The 15,595-nt window shown below is 57.1% G+C and overlaps 1 protein-coding gene across 3 annotated transcripts in view; it reads left to right on the top strand.

Annotated features, from left to right (window-relative positions):
- Positions 1-6,390, top strand: part of setd9 (SET domain containing 9) — a 36,779-nt gene extending 30,389 nt beyond the window's left edge. For 2 of the 3 annotated variants that reach the window (XM_072497001.1, XM_072497003.1), the window contains exons 5-6: positions 2,050-2,155; positions 6,059-6,390. In XM_072497001.1, the coding sequence (XP_072353102.1) occupies positions 2,050-2,155; positions 6,059-6,146 (194 nt within the window). In that variant the 3' untranslated portion in view covers positions 6,147-6,390. The remainder of the gene's footprint in view (positions 1-2,049; positions 2,156-6,058) is intronic. The other variant, XM_072497002.1, reaches the window with a different exon arrangement.
- The last annotated feature ends 9,205 nt before the right edge of the window (positions 6,391-15,595 follow it).

The following is a 15,595-nucleotide window of genomic DNA, read 5'->3' as shown; positions in this document are numbered from 1 at the left end:
TCTTAAGGGGGAAAAAATTCTCATCTCTGTCTCCTTATTTGAGGAAAGATGTAGTGACATTGGAGACAGTTCAGAGGAGGTTCACTAGATTGATTCCAGAGATGATGGGTTTGTCATATGAGGAGAGATTGAACAGTTTAGGCCTATACTCTCTAGAGTTTAGAAGAATGAGGGGAGATCAAATCGAGGAATACAAGATGCTAAAAGGTATGGATAAAGTAGACATGGAGCTGATGCTCCCTCTTGTGGGGCATTCTAAAATAAGAGGTCAGAATCTTAGATTAAGCGGTAGCAAACTTAAAACAGATTTGAGGTGAAACTACTTCTCCCAAAGAGTTATGAATCTGTGGAATTTGCGACCCCAGAGTGCGGTGGATGCTGGGACAGTGAGTACATTTAAGGAGGAGTTACACAGATTTTTAATTGGTAATGGGTTGAAGGGTTATGGAGAACGGGCAGGACAGTGGAGTTGAGGCCAGAATTGGATCAGCCATGATCACACTGAAGGTCATGATGTGGAGATGCCGGCGTTGGACTGGGGTGAGCACAGTAAGAAGTCTTACAACACCAGGTTAAAGTACAGCAGGTTTGTTTCAAAACACCAGCTTTAGGTGAACCTGAGGAAGGAGCAGTGCTCCGAAAGATAGTGATTTGAAAAAAACCTGTTGGACATTGAAGGTGTTTAGGCTCGGAAGGCTAAATTGCCCACTCCTGCTCCTAGGTGATGTGTTCTAGGGAGGAGATGCTCTGGCTGATTTTGCAATCCAGCTCTTGGTCTGTGGCATTGTAGGTAGCAGATAAGGAACATATCAGTCATGATAGAACGGTGGAGCAAGCTGGATGGGCTTAATTCTGCTCTTATATCTGATGAACTTAAATGAGCAATCCCTTATTTTTAAACAGTGACCCCTAGTTCTAGATTCTCTGACAAGTCGGTAGCACGGTAGCATTGTGGATAGCACATTTGCTTCACAGCTCCAGGGTCCCAGATTGATTCCGGCTTGGGTCACTGTCTGTGCGGAGTCTGCACATTCTCCCCGTGTGTGCGTGGGTTTCCTCCGGGTGCTCCGGTTTCCCCCCACAGTCCAAAGATGTGCAGGTTAGGTGGATTGGTCATGATAAATTGCCCTAAGTGTCCAAAATTGCCGTTAATGTTGGGTGGGGTTACTGGGTTATGGGGATAGGGTGGAAGTGTTGACCTTGGGTAGGGTGCTCTTTCCAAGAGCCGGTGCAGACTTGATGGCCTCCTTCTGCACTGTAAATTCTATGATCTATGATCCACTCCACATCCATCCAGTCCAATACGCCTCAGGGTCTTTTTTTAATAAATGTAGAGTACCCAATTCATTTTTTCCAACTAAGGGGCAATTTAGCATGGCCAATCCACCTACCCTGCACATCTTTCAGTTGTGGGGGTGAGATCCACACAGACACGGGGAGAATGTGCAAGCTCTACAGGGACAGTGACCCAGAGCCGAGGTCGAACCTGGGACCTCAGCTCTGTGAGGCAGCAGTGCTAACCACTGCGCCACCGTGCTGCCCTCACCTCAGGATCTTAAAGGTTTACTGAGGAGAATGCCTCTGCTGCCAGATAAAATAGATGATTAAGGCAGGAGGTTATTGATGTGAAGAAGAATTCAAATGTGGACGGTCAGAGATCCCCTGGAAAACTCAGTTAAAGAGCTAGCACATATAGAAATATTTGAAAGGAAACAAACCATGGTGATAACTTTGATGGAGCGCCATATAATGGTAACATATTTAAAAAGTGCACAATCTCTGTCAGAGGCTGTGGAGATGACAGAGAAATCAATACAACATTCAGGAGTGGACTTCCAGAAGTATGTACCACATGCCACAAGATCAATGAAATGACACAAAAAGCCTTACTAATAATTGTGGATTATCCCAGAATTTGAAAGCTAGCAGCAACTAGGAATTTCAGGTACTATAATAAAAATAAGCATTCAGAAAATTAACGGGAAAAAATCTGCAGATCTCATTAGTGTGTTTAAATAAAAACTAATCCTATATATTGTTTTGTTTCAGAGAAAGCAGCTAATGTATGTTATCAGGAGTTTGATGTTCCTGCAACATTTCCTGTAGAGCTCCGTCAGTATATTCCAAATGTTAACTATGGTCATATTGCAGAAAGGTTGGTTCCAATTGGAATTTGAACTATCATTTACTATTTTGCCATCAAAAAGCAGCATCAAAATGCATTGGATGGAGAGCTTTACAAATATCTGTCCAAACCTTCTTCAGTTAAGATAAATTTCGACAGTGATTGCATATACAGTATAGAAGTGGTAGTTCAAACTTAATAGATGAAATATGTGACACCAATTGTTAGTCATTTATACACAAAGTATTTAATGGATATTATTTTTTAAAATAAATTTAGAGTACCCAATTATTATTTTTTTTCAAATTAAGTGGCAATTTAGTGTGGCCAATCCACCTAACCTGCACATGTTTTGGGTTGTGGGGGTGAAACCCACGCAGACACGGGGAGAATGTGCAAACTCCACACGGACAGTGACCCAGGGCCGGGATCCGAACCCGGGTCCTCAGCGCCGTAGTCCCAGTGCTAACCACTGCGCCATTTAATGAGTATTATTTGGTACCATATTTAATAACACAGCCAAAACGTCTCACAGGACAGTGACATGGTGCAAAATGCAACTGCACAACTTGCACACTTAATGAAATAAAACATTTCACATGGGAAAGTTACTGGAGATAGATAAAGAGAGAAACAATATTCTCTAATGGAGGAGTTTTAAATAAGGAGTGTAGTCTTAAAATTCAAGCAAGGCTGTGAGAAGCTATGGCAAGATTTCAGAATGTGCATTTTCATAGAATCCAATCAGCTTGACATTAACAATGGGAAAACTGATGGAGGCCATATTACTGGTGAGATAAGTATACACTTAGTTAATACTAGACAGTCAACATGACTTTGTCAGGGGCAGATCATGTCTGACAAATGAGTTATTTGATGACAGACAGTGGACAAAGGTAGTGCCGTGGATGCAGTCTGTATATTTGGACTTTCAGAAAGCATTTGATACGGTGCCACATGGCAGGTTGGGAGCAAATTAAAAATGTTTGGGATCGATGGGTCCTTGGCAGCATGGATTAGAAGTTGGCAAAGAGATAGGAAACAGAGGGTATGTATAGATGGGCATTTCTCAGACTGTAGACGAGTTGAAAGTGGTGTTACCCAGGGCTCACTGTTTTTTCTAATTTATATAAATGATTTAGAGATGGGTGTTGATTGCAAAATCTCTAAATTTGCAGATGATATTAAGCTAGGGAGAATAGTGAATTGGGAGGATGACGCTGAGTGACTTCAGGAGGGACATTGACAAGTTGGCCAAATGGGCAGACACCTGGCAGATGAACGTAAATTCAGCGAAAGATGAAATAATGCATTTTGGTAAAAGAAATATGGGAGACAATATAGGCTCAATGGTACAACTTCAAAGGGAGTACAGGAGCAGAGGGACCTTGGGGCTCAAGTGCATAATTCTCTGAAGGTGGCCGGACAAGTTGAAATAGTTGTTAACAGGGCTTACAGTATCCTTGGGTTTATAAATGGAGGCATAGAGTATAAAACCAAGGAAGTGATGCTACACCTCTACAGATCATTGGTCAGACCACATTTGGAGTATTGTGTTCAGTTTGGGGCACCTTATTTAAGGAAGGATGTTAAAACCCTGAAGAAATGCAGATGAGATTACTAGAAAGATACCAGGAATGAGGAATTTTAGATACAAGGAAAGATTGGAGAAGTTGGGCTTGTTCTCCTTGGAGCACCTTATTGAGGTGTTCAAGATTCTGTACAGTTTTGTCAGGCTAAACAAGGATATTCTGTTTCTACTAGTTGATATGTCAGTGACTAGGGGGTCACAATTTCAAGATGGTCAGCAAGGGAGTTAGGAGTGAGATGAGGAGAAACTTCTTTACTCAGAGTTGTTATGATTTGGAATGCACTGCCTGGGAGAGTGGCAGAGGAGGGTTCCACAGGAGGTTTCAAAAGAGAGCTTGGTACTTCTTTGAAAGTGATTAATTTAGAGTGTTAAGGAGATAGGAATAGAGAATGGGACTAGCTGGGTAGCTCTTTTGGGAGCTAGTGCGGACATGATGGGCCGAATAGCCTTCTGTGCTGTAAATAACAACAAAAAAAAGCAATCCCGACAGTGCAGAAGGAGGCTATTCGGCCCATCAACCCACTGTGGGATTCTCTCCTCCCGCCGCTGTCAATGAGAATCCCCATTGAAGCCACCCCACGCCGGTGAGCGGGGGTGTGCTGCCCACCGGAGCAGAGGATCCCACCACCAGCGAACGGCCAGAGAATTAGGCCTTAGATATCAAACTGATTTGAAACTTTAGCCTCTTCTGGAGGACATGAGCAAAGACAAAAAATAAATATCAATGGCATTAACAAACTACAGATGTCTCAAATTTTGGAGCTTCGAATGCACAACTGGAAATGCAATAGCGACAGTATTTAGAGGGGCTGACATAATCTTTTGCAGTCCAAACTTTCAGTTCCAGGTGTTTTGTTGTCTTCCAGGTGCCAAAGGAAGGACATATCACAAAAGTTAGAAAAGATTGTGCAAGATAGGAACCAGTCATAATGTCCATGTGGGAGCTGCCAATGTAGGAGAACTGCTAGAATAGAAAACGATATTAGTAAGAATCTTACCGGCAGGCAACTTAAGATTGTAAAGGACAGATCACACTTGACTCCATCAAATTCCTCAACTAAATTACCTGTTGGATGGACAAAGGGAATGCATTGGGTGTGACATACTTAGACTTTCAAATAGGTTTTGAATATAATTGTTGCAAACATCGGTGGTGTTCTATTAAAGCTAAAGTAATGGCATGGATAAAAGAATAAAGAGTTGGAGCAAATGGACATCGAGTTAGTGCTACTGCTATAGCCCAGTGTTCTGTATTGAGACTTCTGTTATTCTCCAATACATAAATGATTTGGGCCTGGGTATGGAGAGAACGATATGAATGTTTGTTCATAGTACCAAATTAAGGGACTTTGAAAACTACAGGAGAACCTAGACAAGCCAGCAAAGCGGACAAATATATGGCAAATCCAATTCAACCAAAAATAAAGGTCAAAGTAGTACATTTTATGTAAAATGTATCCTAAATAGTGCTATTGCCAGTGGAATGGAAGAACATAGAAATCCAATACAGAAAATACATAACTTTTAAAAGCTGACGTGTAAACAGAAAAGGCCACAGAAGTGCTAATGGGACTCTGGGCTTCATGAATACAAAAATATGGTGTTGACGATCAATTTGTACAATATACTGAAGCATTGTTGGAACACTAGATTTCTTGATAAAGAAATAATATTGGAACCATGGGAAAAAGATTAACATGGATTTAATATAAATATGTTGGAATGAGTGGGTATAATCATGAGGGAAGTCTTGAAAACCTAGGATTTTATTCACTGTAATAGAAAATGTTACAGGAAGACATAATTGAAGTGTTAGAATTGTGAAGGGTTTCAGGGTGTAAATAGTGAAAGATTATTTCCATTGATTGGTGAATCAGTAACATGGGTACAAATCTTGGATTAGTCTTCCAGGATGGGAATAGAGGGATACGGACTCCGGAAGTGGAGAAGATTTTAGTTTAGATGGGCAGTATGGTCGGTGCAGGCTTGGAGGGCTGAAGGGCCTGTTCCTGTGCTGTACTTTTCTTTGTTCTTTGTTCTAGTTTTAGAGCATAAAGAGGTAGGTTGGAATAATTTTTTTTTCCTGCAAAATGTTTACAATAGGGAATATGTTATTATTTATTATTTAAGCCAACTCCATCATTGGATAAGCACTTGAAGACAAGCATTAAAAGAAATAGAGAAAGATTTAAAAAACCCAGACAAAATAGAGCAAGCACAGTCAGAATGAATTGAATTAGCTTCCTACTGCACATACACTTCTGCGGTGCTTTGTGGTGCTCGCAATTTAAATGTTTCATCTGTTTCTGAACCTCAAGATTTCCATTTGTTTTGTATTGCAGGCCTTTGCGATGTGTGGTTCTTGTGGCACTTAGAGACATAGAAAAGGGAGAAGAGCTGTTCTCTAATTACTACACTATAGTGCATTAAAAACCAGGACACGAGTGACATCAGGAACTTCATCCCAAGCAGTGTGGAGTTTCTCATTTTATCCAAATTCTTCGATTATTGCTTTACAAACAGCTTTTTACTAAGTGATGAATTGCATTGTCATTTGGATGAGAAGGACAAACAAGCCCCTTTTGAAACACGTAACTTTTGTATTAAAAATTAACAACCACCACTTTGTGTTAACACGTAGAGAACAGTGCAAATGCAATTTGACTGAAATCAACTCAAAGTGGTGAAGTTGATTTATTTTATTTTGATTCCCAGTTTGAGGAGGCGGAGAATCGCGGAGGCCCCGGAGAGTAACGGGTCAGGCCCGCTAATGATATGCAGACGGTGTTTAGGTGCATTCCGGACCACATTGACACTACTGTCGCGGTGATGGGAGAATTGCGATTTGGTGTCAAATCGCCGCCCGCCACGAGTTTAGCGTCAGAACCTGGGGCGCCATTCTCCGACCCACCCAGAGGGTCGGAGAATGGCCGTTGGCCGCCGTGAATTCCGCCCCCGCCGAAGTCTCCGAAGGGAGAAAAGTTGGCGGGGCGTCAATGGCGTCGCAGACCTCGGAGAATGGCACGGGTGGGCGCAAGGCAGTCGATTTTGGGCCTCCCGATATTCTCCCGTCCGGATGGGCCGAAGTCCCGTCGACGTGATGACGGGTCACGTCGACGTAAATCAAACCTCCTTTTAATCGGCGTCAACCTGTGCTCCAGGTTTACGCCGACCAGCGTGGAGGTGGGTGACGGCCTGGGGGGTTGGCCGCTGGACAGGCGATGGCGTGGCCGCAGTCTGAATGTGTGGGGGAGAGGTGTGTCTAGGGTTTTGTGTGTGTGTGTGCGGCGGGGGCGGGGGGGGGGCGGTGGTAAGAGTGGCCTGGGCTCCGGAGGAGTGCCGGGAGAGGGGGTGGTGAGTGCCGGGGAGGAGGATGGGGGGGTCCGTGCCGGGGAGGGGGGATGGGGGGGTCCGTGCCGGGGAGGAGGATGGGGGGTCCGTGCCAGGGAGGGCCGGGGATGGGGGTGTCCGTGCCGGGGAGGGGGGATGGGGGGGTCCGTGCCGGGGAGAGGGGATGGGGGGGTCCGTGCCGGGGAGGGCCGGGGACGGGGGATGGGGGGGTCCGTGCCGGGGAGGGGGGATGGGGGAGTCCGTGCTGGGGAGGGCCTGGGAGGGTGGATGGGGGGGTCCGTGCCGGGGAGGGGGGATGGGGGGGTCCATGCCGGGGAGGGGGGATGGGGGGTCCGTGCCGGGGAGGAGGATGGGGGTGTCCGTGCCGGGGAGGGCCTGGGAGGGTGGATGGGGGGTCCGTGCCGGGGATGGGGGGGTCCGTGCCGGGGAGGCGGGATGGGGGGATCCGTGCCGGGGAGGGGGGATGGGGGGTCCGTGCCGGGGAGGAGGATGGGGGGCTTCGTGCCGGGGAGGAGGATGGGGGGGTCCGTGCCGGGGAGGGGGCATGGGGGGGGTCCGTGCCGGGGAGGCGGGATGGAGGGGTCCGTGCCGGGGAGGGGGATGGGGGGTCCGTGCCGGGGAGAGCCGGGGATGGGGGGGTCTGTGCCAGGGAGGGGGGATGGGGGGGTCCGGGCTGGGGAGGGGGGATGTGGGTGTCCGTGCCGGGGAGGAGGATGGGGGGGGTCCGTGCTGGGGAGGGGGGATGGGGGGGTCCGTGCCGGGGAGGCGGGATGGAGGGGTCCGTGCCGGGGAGGGGGATGGGGGTTCCGTGCCGGGGAGAGCCGGGGATGGGGGGGTCTGTGCCAGGGAGGGGGGATGGGGGGGTCCGGGCTGGGGAGGGGGGATGGGGGTGTCCGTGCCGGGGAGGAGGATGGGGGGGGTCCGTGCTGGGGAGAGGGGATGGGGGGGGGTCCGTGCCGGGGAGGAGGATGGGGGGGTCCGTGCCGGGGAGGGGGGATGGGGGGGTTCGTGCCGGGGAGGAGGATGGGGGGCTTCGTGCCGGGGAGGAGGATGGGGGGGCCCGTGCCGGGGAGGGGGGAAGGGGGGGGTCCGGGCCGGGGAGGGGGGATGGGGGTGTCCGTGCCGGGGAGGAGGATGGGGGGGTCCGTGCCGGGGAGGGGGGATGGAGGGGTCCGTGCCGGGGTGGGGGGGTCCGTGCCGGGGAGGAGGATGGGGGGTTCCGTGCCAGGGAGGGGGGATGGGGGCTCCGTGCCGGGGAGGGGGGATGGGGGGGGTCCGTGCCGGGGAGGGGCGATGGGGGGGTCCGTGCCGGGGAGGGGGGGTGGAGGGGTCCGTGCCGCGGAGGAGGATGGGGGGGTCCGTGCCGGGGAGGGGGGATGGGGGGTCCGTGCCGGGGAGGAGGATGGGGGGCTTCGTGCCGGGGAGGAGGATGGGGGGGTCCGTGCCGGGGGGGGGGGGGATGGGGGGGTCCGTGCCGGGATGGAGGATGAGGGGGTCCGTGCCGGGGAGGGGCGATGGGGGGGTCCGTGCCGGGGAGGGTGGATGGGGGGGTCCGTGCCGGGGAGGAGGATGGGGGGCTTCGTGCCGGGGAGGAGGATGGGGGGGTCCGTGCTTGGGGGGGGGGGATGGGGGGGTCCGTGCCGGGGAGGAGGATGAGGGGGTCCGTGCCGGGGAGGGGCGATGGGGGGGTCCGTGCCGGGGAGGGGGGTGGAGGGGTCTGTGCCGGGGAGGAGGATGGGGGGGGTCTGTGCCGGGGAGGAGGATGGGGGGGGTCTGTGCCGGGGAGGAGGATGGGGGGTTCCGTGCCAGGGAGGGGGGATGGGGGGGGGGTCCGTGCCGGGGAGGGGCGATGGGGGGGTCCGTGCCGGGGAGGGGGGATGGAGGGGTCCGTGCCGGGGTGGGGGGGTCCGTGCCGGGGAGGAGGATGGGGGGTTCCGTGCCAGGGAGGGGGGATGGGGGCTCCGTGCCGGGGAGGGGGGATGGGGGGGGTCCGTGCCGGGGAGGGGCGATGGGGGGGTCCGTGCCGGGGAGGGGGGGTGGAGGGGTCCGTGCCGGGGAGGAGGATGGGGGGGGGTCCGTGCCGGGGAGGGTGGATGGGGGGGTCCGTGCCGCGGAGGAGGATGGGGGGGTCCGTGCCGGGGAGGGGGGATGGGGGGGTCCGTGCCGGGGAGGAGGATGGGGGGCTTCGTGCCGGGGAGGAGGATGGGGGGGTCCGGGGGGGGGGGGATGGGGGGGTCCGTGCCGGGGAGGAGGATGAGGGGGTCCGTGCCGGGGAGGGGGGGGTGGAGGGGTCTGTGCCGGGGAGGAGGATGGGGGGGGTCTGTGCCGGGGAGGAGGATGGGGGGTTCCGTGCCAGGGAGGGGGGATGGGGGGGGTCCGTGCCGGGGAGGGGCGATGGGGGGGTCCGTGCCGGGGAGGGGGGATGGAGGGGTCCGTGCCGGGGTGGGGGGGTCCGTGCCGGGGAGGAGGATGGGGGGTTCCGTGCCAGGGAGGGGGGATGGGGGCTCCGGGGAGGGGGGATGGGGGGGTCCGTGCCGGGGAGGGGGGGTGGAGGGGTCCGTGCCGGGCAGGAGGATGGGGGGCTGTCCGTGCCGGGGAGGGGGGATGGGGGGGTCCGGGCCGGGGATGGAGGGGTCCGGGTTGGGGAGGGGGGATGGGGGGTGGTCCGTGCCGGGGAGGAGGATGGGGTCTTCGTGCCGGGGAGGAGGATGGGGGGGTCCGGGCCGTGGAGGGGCGATGGGGGTGTCCGTGCCGGGGAGGAGATTGGGGGGGGTCCGTGCCTGGGAGGAGGATGTGGGAGTCCGTGCCGGGGATGGGGGGTGTAGCGCACAAAGACTCTGTGAGACGAATAGAGTGAAGTCGATGAGGCTTTATTAAGCGTGTCTGTTCCCCCGCAGCTCGATAGTAGAATGGCCAGCGGGGGAGGACTCCGGCTTCTTATACTCCGCCTTCAGGGCGGAGCTAGAGGTCAACGGCCAACCAGGACCCGGGATCTGTCAGCCAATGACATTAGGGCTTCCAGTCCCACATGACCCCCAATACATACTACCACAGGGGGTCCGTGCCGGGAAGGAGGATGGGGGACTTCGTGCCGGGGAGGAGGATGGGGGGGGGTCCGTGCCGGGGAGGGGGGATGGGGGGTCCGTGCCGGGGAGGAGGATGGGGGGGTCCGTGCCGGGGATGGGGGGGGTCCGTGCCGGGGAGGGGGGATGGAGGGGTCCGTGCCGGGGAGGAGGATGGGGGGGTCCGTGCCGGGGAGGGGGGATGGGGGGGTCGTGCCGGGGAGGAGGATGGGGGGGACCGTGCCGGGGAGGGGGGATTGGGGGGTCCGTGCCGGGGATGGAGGGGGGGGCCCGGCTGGGGAGGGGGGATGGAGGGGTCCGTGCCGGGGAGGAGGATGGGTGGGGGTCTATGCCGGGGAGGATGGATATGGGGGTCCGTGCCGGGGAGGAGGGTGGGGGGGGGTCCGTGCCGGGGATGGGGGGTGTCTGTGCCGGGGAGGAGGCTGGGGGGGTCCGTGCCGGGGAGGGCTGGGGATGGGGGGGTTCGTGCCGGGGAGGAGGATGGGGGGTCCGTGCCGGGGAATGGGGGGGGGGTCCGTGCCGGGGAGGAGGATGGGGGGGTCCGTGCCGGGGAATGGGGGGGGTCCATGCCGGGGAGGAGGATGGGGGGGGTCCGTGTGGGGGATGGAGGGGTCCGTGCCGGGGAGGGGGGATGGGGGGGTCCGGGCCGGGGAGGGGGGATGGAGAGGTCCGTGCCGGGGAGAGGGGATGGGGGGGTCCGTGCCGGGGAGGAGGATGGGACGTCCGTGCCCGGGATGTGGGGGTCCGTGCCAGGCAGGAGGATTGGGGGGTCCGGGGAGAGGGGATGGGGGGGTCCGTGTCGGGGAGGAGGATGGGGGGTGTCCGTGCCGGGGAGGGGGGATCGGGGGGTCCGTGCCGGGGAGGGGGGATGGTGGGGTCCGTGACGGTGAGGGTGGGTGCGAGGGCAAGTGAGTTGGTCCACCTGTCCAGGTGCCAGCCTCCAACAGTTGGACCCATGCGGTCCATGCCACCTGGCTGGGGGGAGGAGGGGGTATGGGCAATGATGACATGTCGTCGTTCCCCCCCCCACACCAGGCCATCATTTTTTCCGATCAGCCAGCGATGTTGGCCGCCGTGGCGGCAGCCGCTAATGTCTGTGTTGCACTGGATGAGGAGGAGGAGCGTGCCAGAGAGGCGGCGCAGGCTGCCGCAGAGGGGCAGGTGGCAGCCGCCCAGGCTGGAGGGACACCTGACCGACAGGACGAGGAGGGGGAGGAGGACATCGCGGCCCCACAGCAACGGAGGCACCCAAGGGCGCCCCGTGTGTACCGGCCCCGGCAGTCATACCAGGACCTCACGGACCGGGAATGCAGGAGGAGACTCCGGATGAGGTGGGAAACCGTGGCACACATCTGCCATCTGCTGGCACACCTGTCACCGCGTGGCACTGGCGGGGGACACCCTCTCCCCGTGTCCGTCAAGGATACGGTGGCCCTCAACCTTTATGCAACGGGGTCATTCCAGGCACCGAGTGGGGACCTGTCCGGCACATCGCAGACATCGGTGCATCCGGGCAGTGACAGACGCCCTATATGACATCCGCTTCCCTGTGGACCGGGCCAGCCAAGATGCCCGGGCAGTGGGCTTCTCTGCCGTGGCCGGGTTCCCCATGGTCCAGGGCGCGATTGATGGGATGCACATCACCGTGCGGCCACCTGCAGATAACAGGGCCGTGTTCACCAATAGGAAGGGGACCTATTCGATGAACATACAGGTGGTCTGCGACCACCGCATGATGATCCTGCACGTCTGCGCCTGTTACCCGGGCAGTGTACACGACTCATACGTGTTGTCGCGGTCATCCATCACCGGCATGTACGAGGGACGCCATCCCCGGCTGAGGGGCTGGTTGCTGGGCGACAGGGGCTACCCATTGTGATCGTGGCTGATGACGCCTATACGGAGGCCACGCAATGAGGCGGAGAACCGCTACAATGATGCCCATGTAGCGGCAAGGGGAGTGATACAGAGGTGCTTTGACGTGCTGAAGATGCGTTTCAGGTGCCTGGACCTCTCTAGGGGCGCCCTCCAGTATCGGTCTGATAGGTTCGGCCGCATCATTGTTGTGGGCTGCGTCCTGCACAACATAGCCCAGCAGAGGGGCGATGTGCCGCAGGCAGAGGAGGGCGGAGTGGAGGAGCAGCAGGAAGAGGCGCAGTCCTCCCAGATGAGGGGAATGGGGGCAATGGTCAGGGCAGATGGGCTAGACACGGGCGGGTGGCTGTCCACCGTTACCGGCTGGGCCAGCGGGCACGGAACAGGCTGATAGCCGCCCGCTTCACTGACTAGATGGGCGTGGGAATCGGGTAGTATGGCCACAGACCGCACACCGTGGCAACAGCCGACCACCCACACCCCCCACCCATCCACCCACCCAGCGCCCTCACCCCCCTCCCCAACCCCACCCACCCCACCCGCATGCACACCACCCCCCATTGCCGATCCACCTTCGACCCAACGGCTGGGCTCACACAGTTGCCGGTGGACGCGTGTCTATTGCAGGCCATGGAGGATGATGACAACCCGCCCTGCGATGAGCTCCTGGCTCCACAGCGTTAGACTATGTCTGACCCATGGCCACAGTACCACCATCCACCCGGACCATCCCTGCATTCGGCTGTGACACTGCAGCGCACGGTCCCGTCCTCTGCCCGGGGGGATGTTGATGGCGGCCCAGGGGGAAGGGGGCAGACTCACCTGGGGCTGAGGTAAGACCACCCCTCACACACATACTTGCGCTCAACGTACATGACACCCCCCGCACGCTTTGGACAGAGCACAAAGGCAGCTTCTGTAGGTGTAACATTGATTTTAATAACGAACAGAGTTCATGCACGTGCCCTAGCCCCTAAAACTCATCTGTGCCCTGCACCCGTGCCAACTTACTCAGTGTCTAGTTGTTTGGCCTTACGGACCCTATGACTACGTCTACGTGGTTCCCAAGACGGTACAGCAGAACTGGAGGTGCACTCCTGTGATTCCTGCCCTCTGACACGGGATCCCTTTGGCGGCCGTTTCCTGGGGCGTCCTGGCCTAGATGGGCCAGGCTGCGGCCCGGGCGACTGGGATGGCAAGCTGCCAGCCTGTCCTGCCGGTTGCCCACTCGATGCACCTGGGACGGAAGGGGGGGGGGGGGGGGAGTCCGAGGTGTCGCGGTGTTCCGGGACCTCCCCTACAGAGGGACCCGGGACGGACCACAGCACCTCTTCCTCCCTCGGGGTGCCCGATGGCCCCCAGGCCTCTACATGGGTGGGGGATGCGAACGGACTGGCCATCCGACGCCCCCCCGACATCTGGCGCTGCCAGTCCTGGAGGCCCGTGCTAGTATCGACAGGGGTCTGCAGGTTTGCAGCCATGGAGCTCAGGGGATTGGCAAACCCTGTCTGTGACTGTGCGACGCCGGCTCGCACATGGCCAATGGCGCCGATGCCCTCAGCGATGGCCTGCAGAGACTGGGCCATGGCCTGCGGAGACTGGGCCATGGCCTGCAGAGACTGGGCCATGGCCTGCTAAGACTGGGCCATGGCCTGCAGAGACTGGGCTATGGCCTGCTGAGACTGGGCCATGGCGTTGAGCGCCTCTGCCATCTGGCGCTGGCACTGGCTCATGGCCTCCTGTGAGAGGGCAGCCATGTCCTGGGCCACAGACGCCGCCTGCACGGAAAGCCCCAGGCCTCGCAAACCGTTCCCCATGTCTGACACTGTCGCACCCATTGCCTCCACCGCGGACGCCACCCGTGCGGTGTCGGCCTGGGTGGCACGTATGACCGGCACCACTCCCAGCTCCTGGACGCGGGTGGACTCCTCCACCTGCAACTGCAGCCGCCGCAAGCCGGCCGTCACCCTCTTCGCTCGTCTCCCGTTCAGTGGTTGCATCGGATCTGTGGGTGGGTGTGGTAACTCCAGGAACCCGGGATCCATCTGGGCGGCAGATGTTCGCTTGGGCTGGGATGCCCTCCGACCGCCCGGCCCCTCTGCTGCTCCTACCTCCGCCTGCTGTACCGGGACGGCTGTGTTGTGCGCACCAGTGAGTGTACCAGACGCCTCATCACTAAAGTGCCCAACCGAGGTGAGTGTTTCTGCGATGGTGGAGGGTGTTGGTGACAGCAGTGGCGTTGTGTCGTGCTCTTCGTCCCACTCTGAGTCCATGGCACTTTGGGGTGGGGGTTCGTCTCCACCCATCCACTCTGTGTCACTGTCCGGTATTTCATTTTCCTGGGTAGTGCTGTCCCGGCTAGAGGTGTCCTGGGTAGTGGTGTCCTGGGGAGTGGTGTCCTGGGGAGTGGTGTCCTGGCTCGGCTGTGACGGGGGCCTGTGGCTGCCCCTCTCGTCGCTGGGTGGCACACGCCTGCGTCGTCGCACCCGCACGAGATGGGGGCGTCGTCTCCCTGATGCTCCAGGTCTCTCCGTCACCAGTGGTCTCCAAGGGACATCCTGCGGGCGTCGCATGCCGGAGGGTCCGGGTCTCTCCGTCTCCAGTGGTGTGTGAGGAGCATCCTGCGGGCGTCGCATGCCGGAGGGTCCGGGTCTCTCCGTCTCCCGTGGTGTGCGAGGGGCATCCTGCGGGCGTCGCATGCCGGAGGGTCCGGGTCTCTCCGTCTCCCGTGGCCTCCGAGGGGCATCATGCGGGCGGTCTGCATCTGCGGGGATGAGTGCCTCGACGTTTGCTCCTGCGATACACAATGAAGCATGCATGGTTAGACACGCAGGCAGTGATCAGGTGATATGGGGGAGGGGGATATAGAGGAGGGGGGATATGGGGATGGGCTGTCGGTGGCTCACTTGCTAGTATGCCCCCGACCTCTGCATCAGCAACCTCCCGGTCCTCAGGTCCGCCAGCCAGTTCCAGGGCCCTTTCCTCGTGTTCGGTCAGTGGGGGAGGGGGGATATGGGGGAGGGGGGATATGGGGGAGGGGGGATATGGGGGAACATAAGAACATAAGAACTAGGAGCAGGAGTAGGCCATCTGGCCCCTCGAGCCTGCTCCACCATTCAATGAGATCATGGCTGATCTTTTGTGGACTCAGCTCCACTTTCCGGCCCGAATACCATACCCCTTAATCCCTTTATTCTTCAAAAAACGATCTATCTTTATCTTAAAAACATTTAATGAAGGAGCCTCTACTGCTTCACTGGGCAAGGAATTCCATAGATTCACAACCCTTTGGGTGAAGAAATTCCTCCTAAACTCAGTCCTAAATCTACTTCCCCTTATTTTGAGGCTATGCCCCCTAGTTCTGCTTTTACCCGCCAGTGGAAACAACCTGCCCGCATCTATCCTATCTATTCCCTTCATAATCTTATATGTTTCTATAAGATCCCCCCTCATCCTTCTAAATTCCAACGAGTACAGTCCCAGTCTACTCAACCTCTCCTCGTAATCCAACCCCTTCAGCTCTGGGATTAACCTAGTGAATCTCCTCTGCACACCCTCCAGTGCCAGTAC

The sequence above is a fragment of the Scyliorhinus torazame genome, chromosome 3 (genome assembly GCF_047496885.1).
Source record: "Scyliorhinus torazame isolate Kashiwa2021f chromosome 3, sScyTor2.1, whole genome shotgun sequence".
NCBI classification, from domain to species: domain Eukaryota; kingdom Metazoa; phylum Chordata; class Chondrichthyes; order Carcharhiniformes; family Scyliorhinidae; genus Scyliorhinus; species Scyliorhinus torazame.
This window is presented reverse-complemented; position numbering and strand designations above follow the sequence as displayed.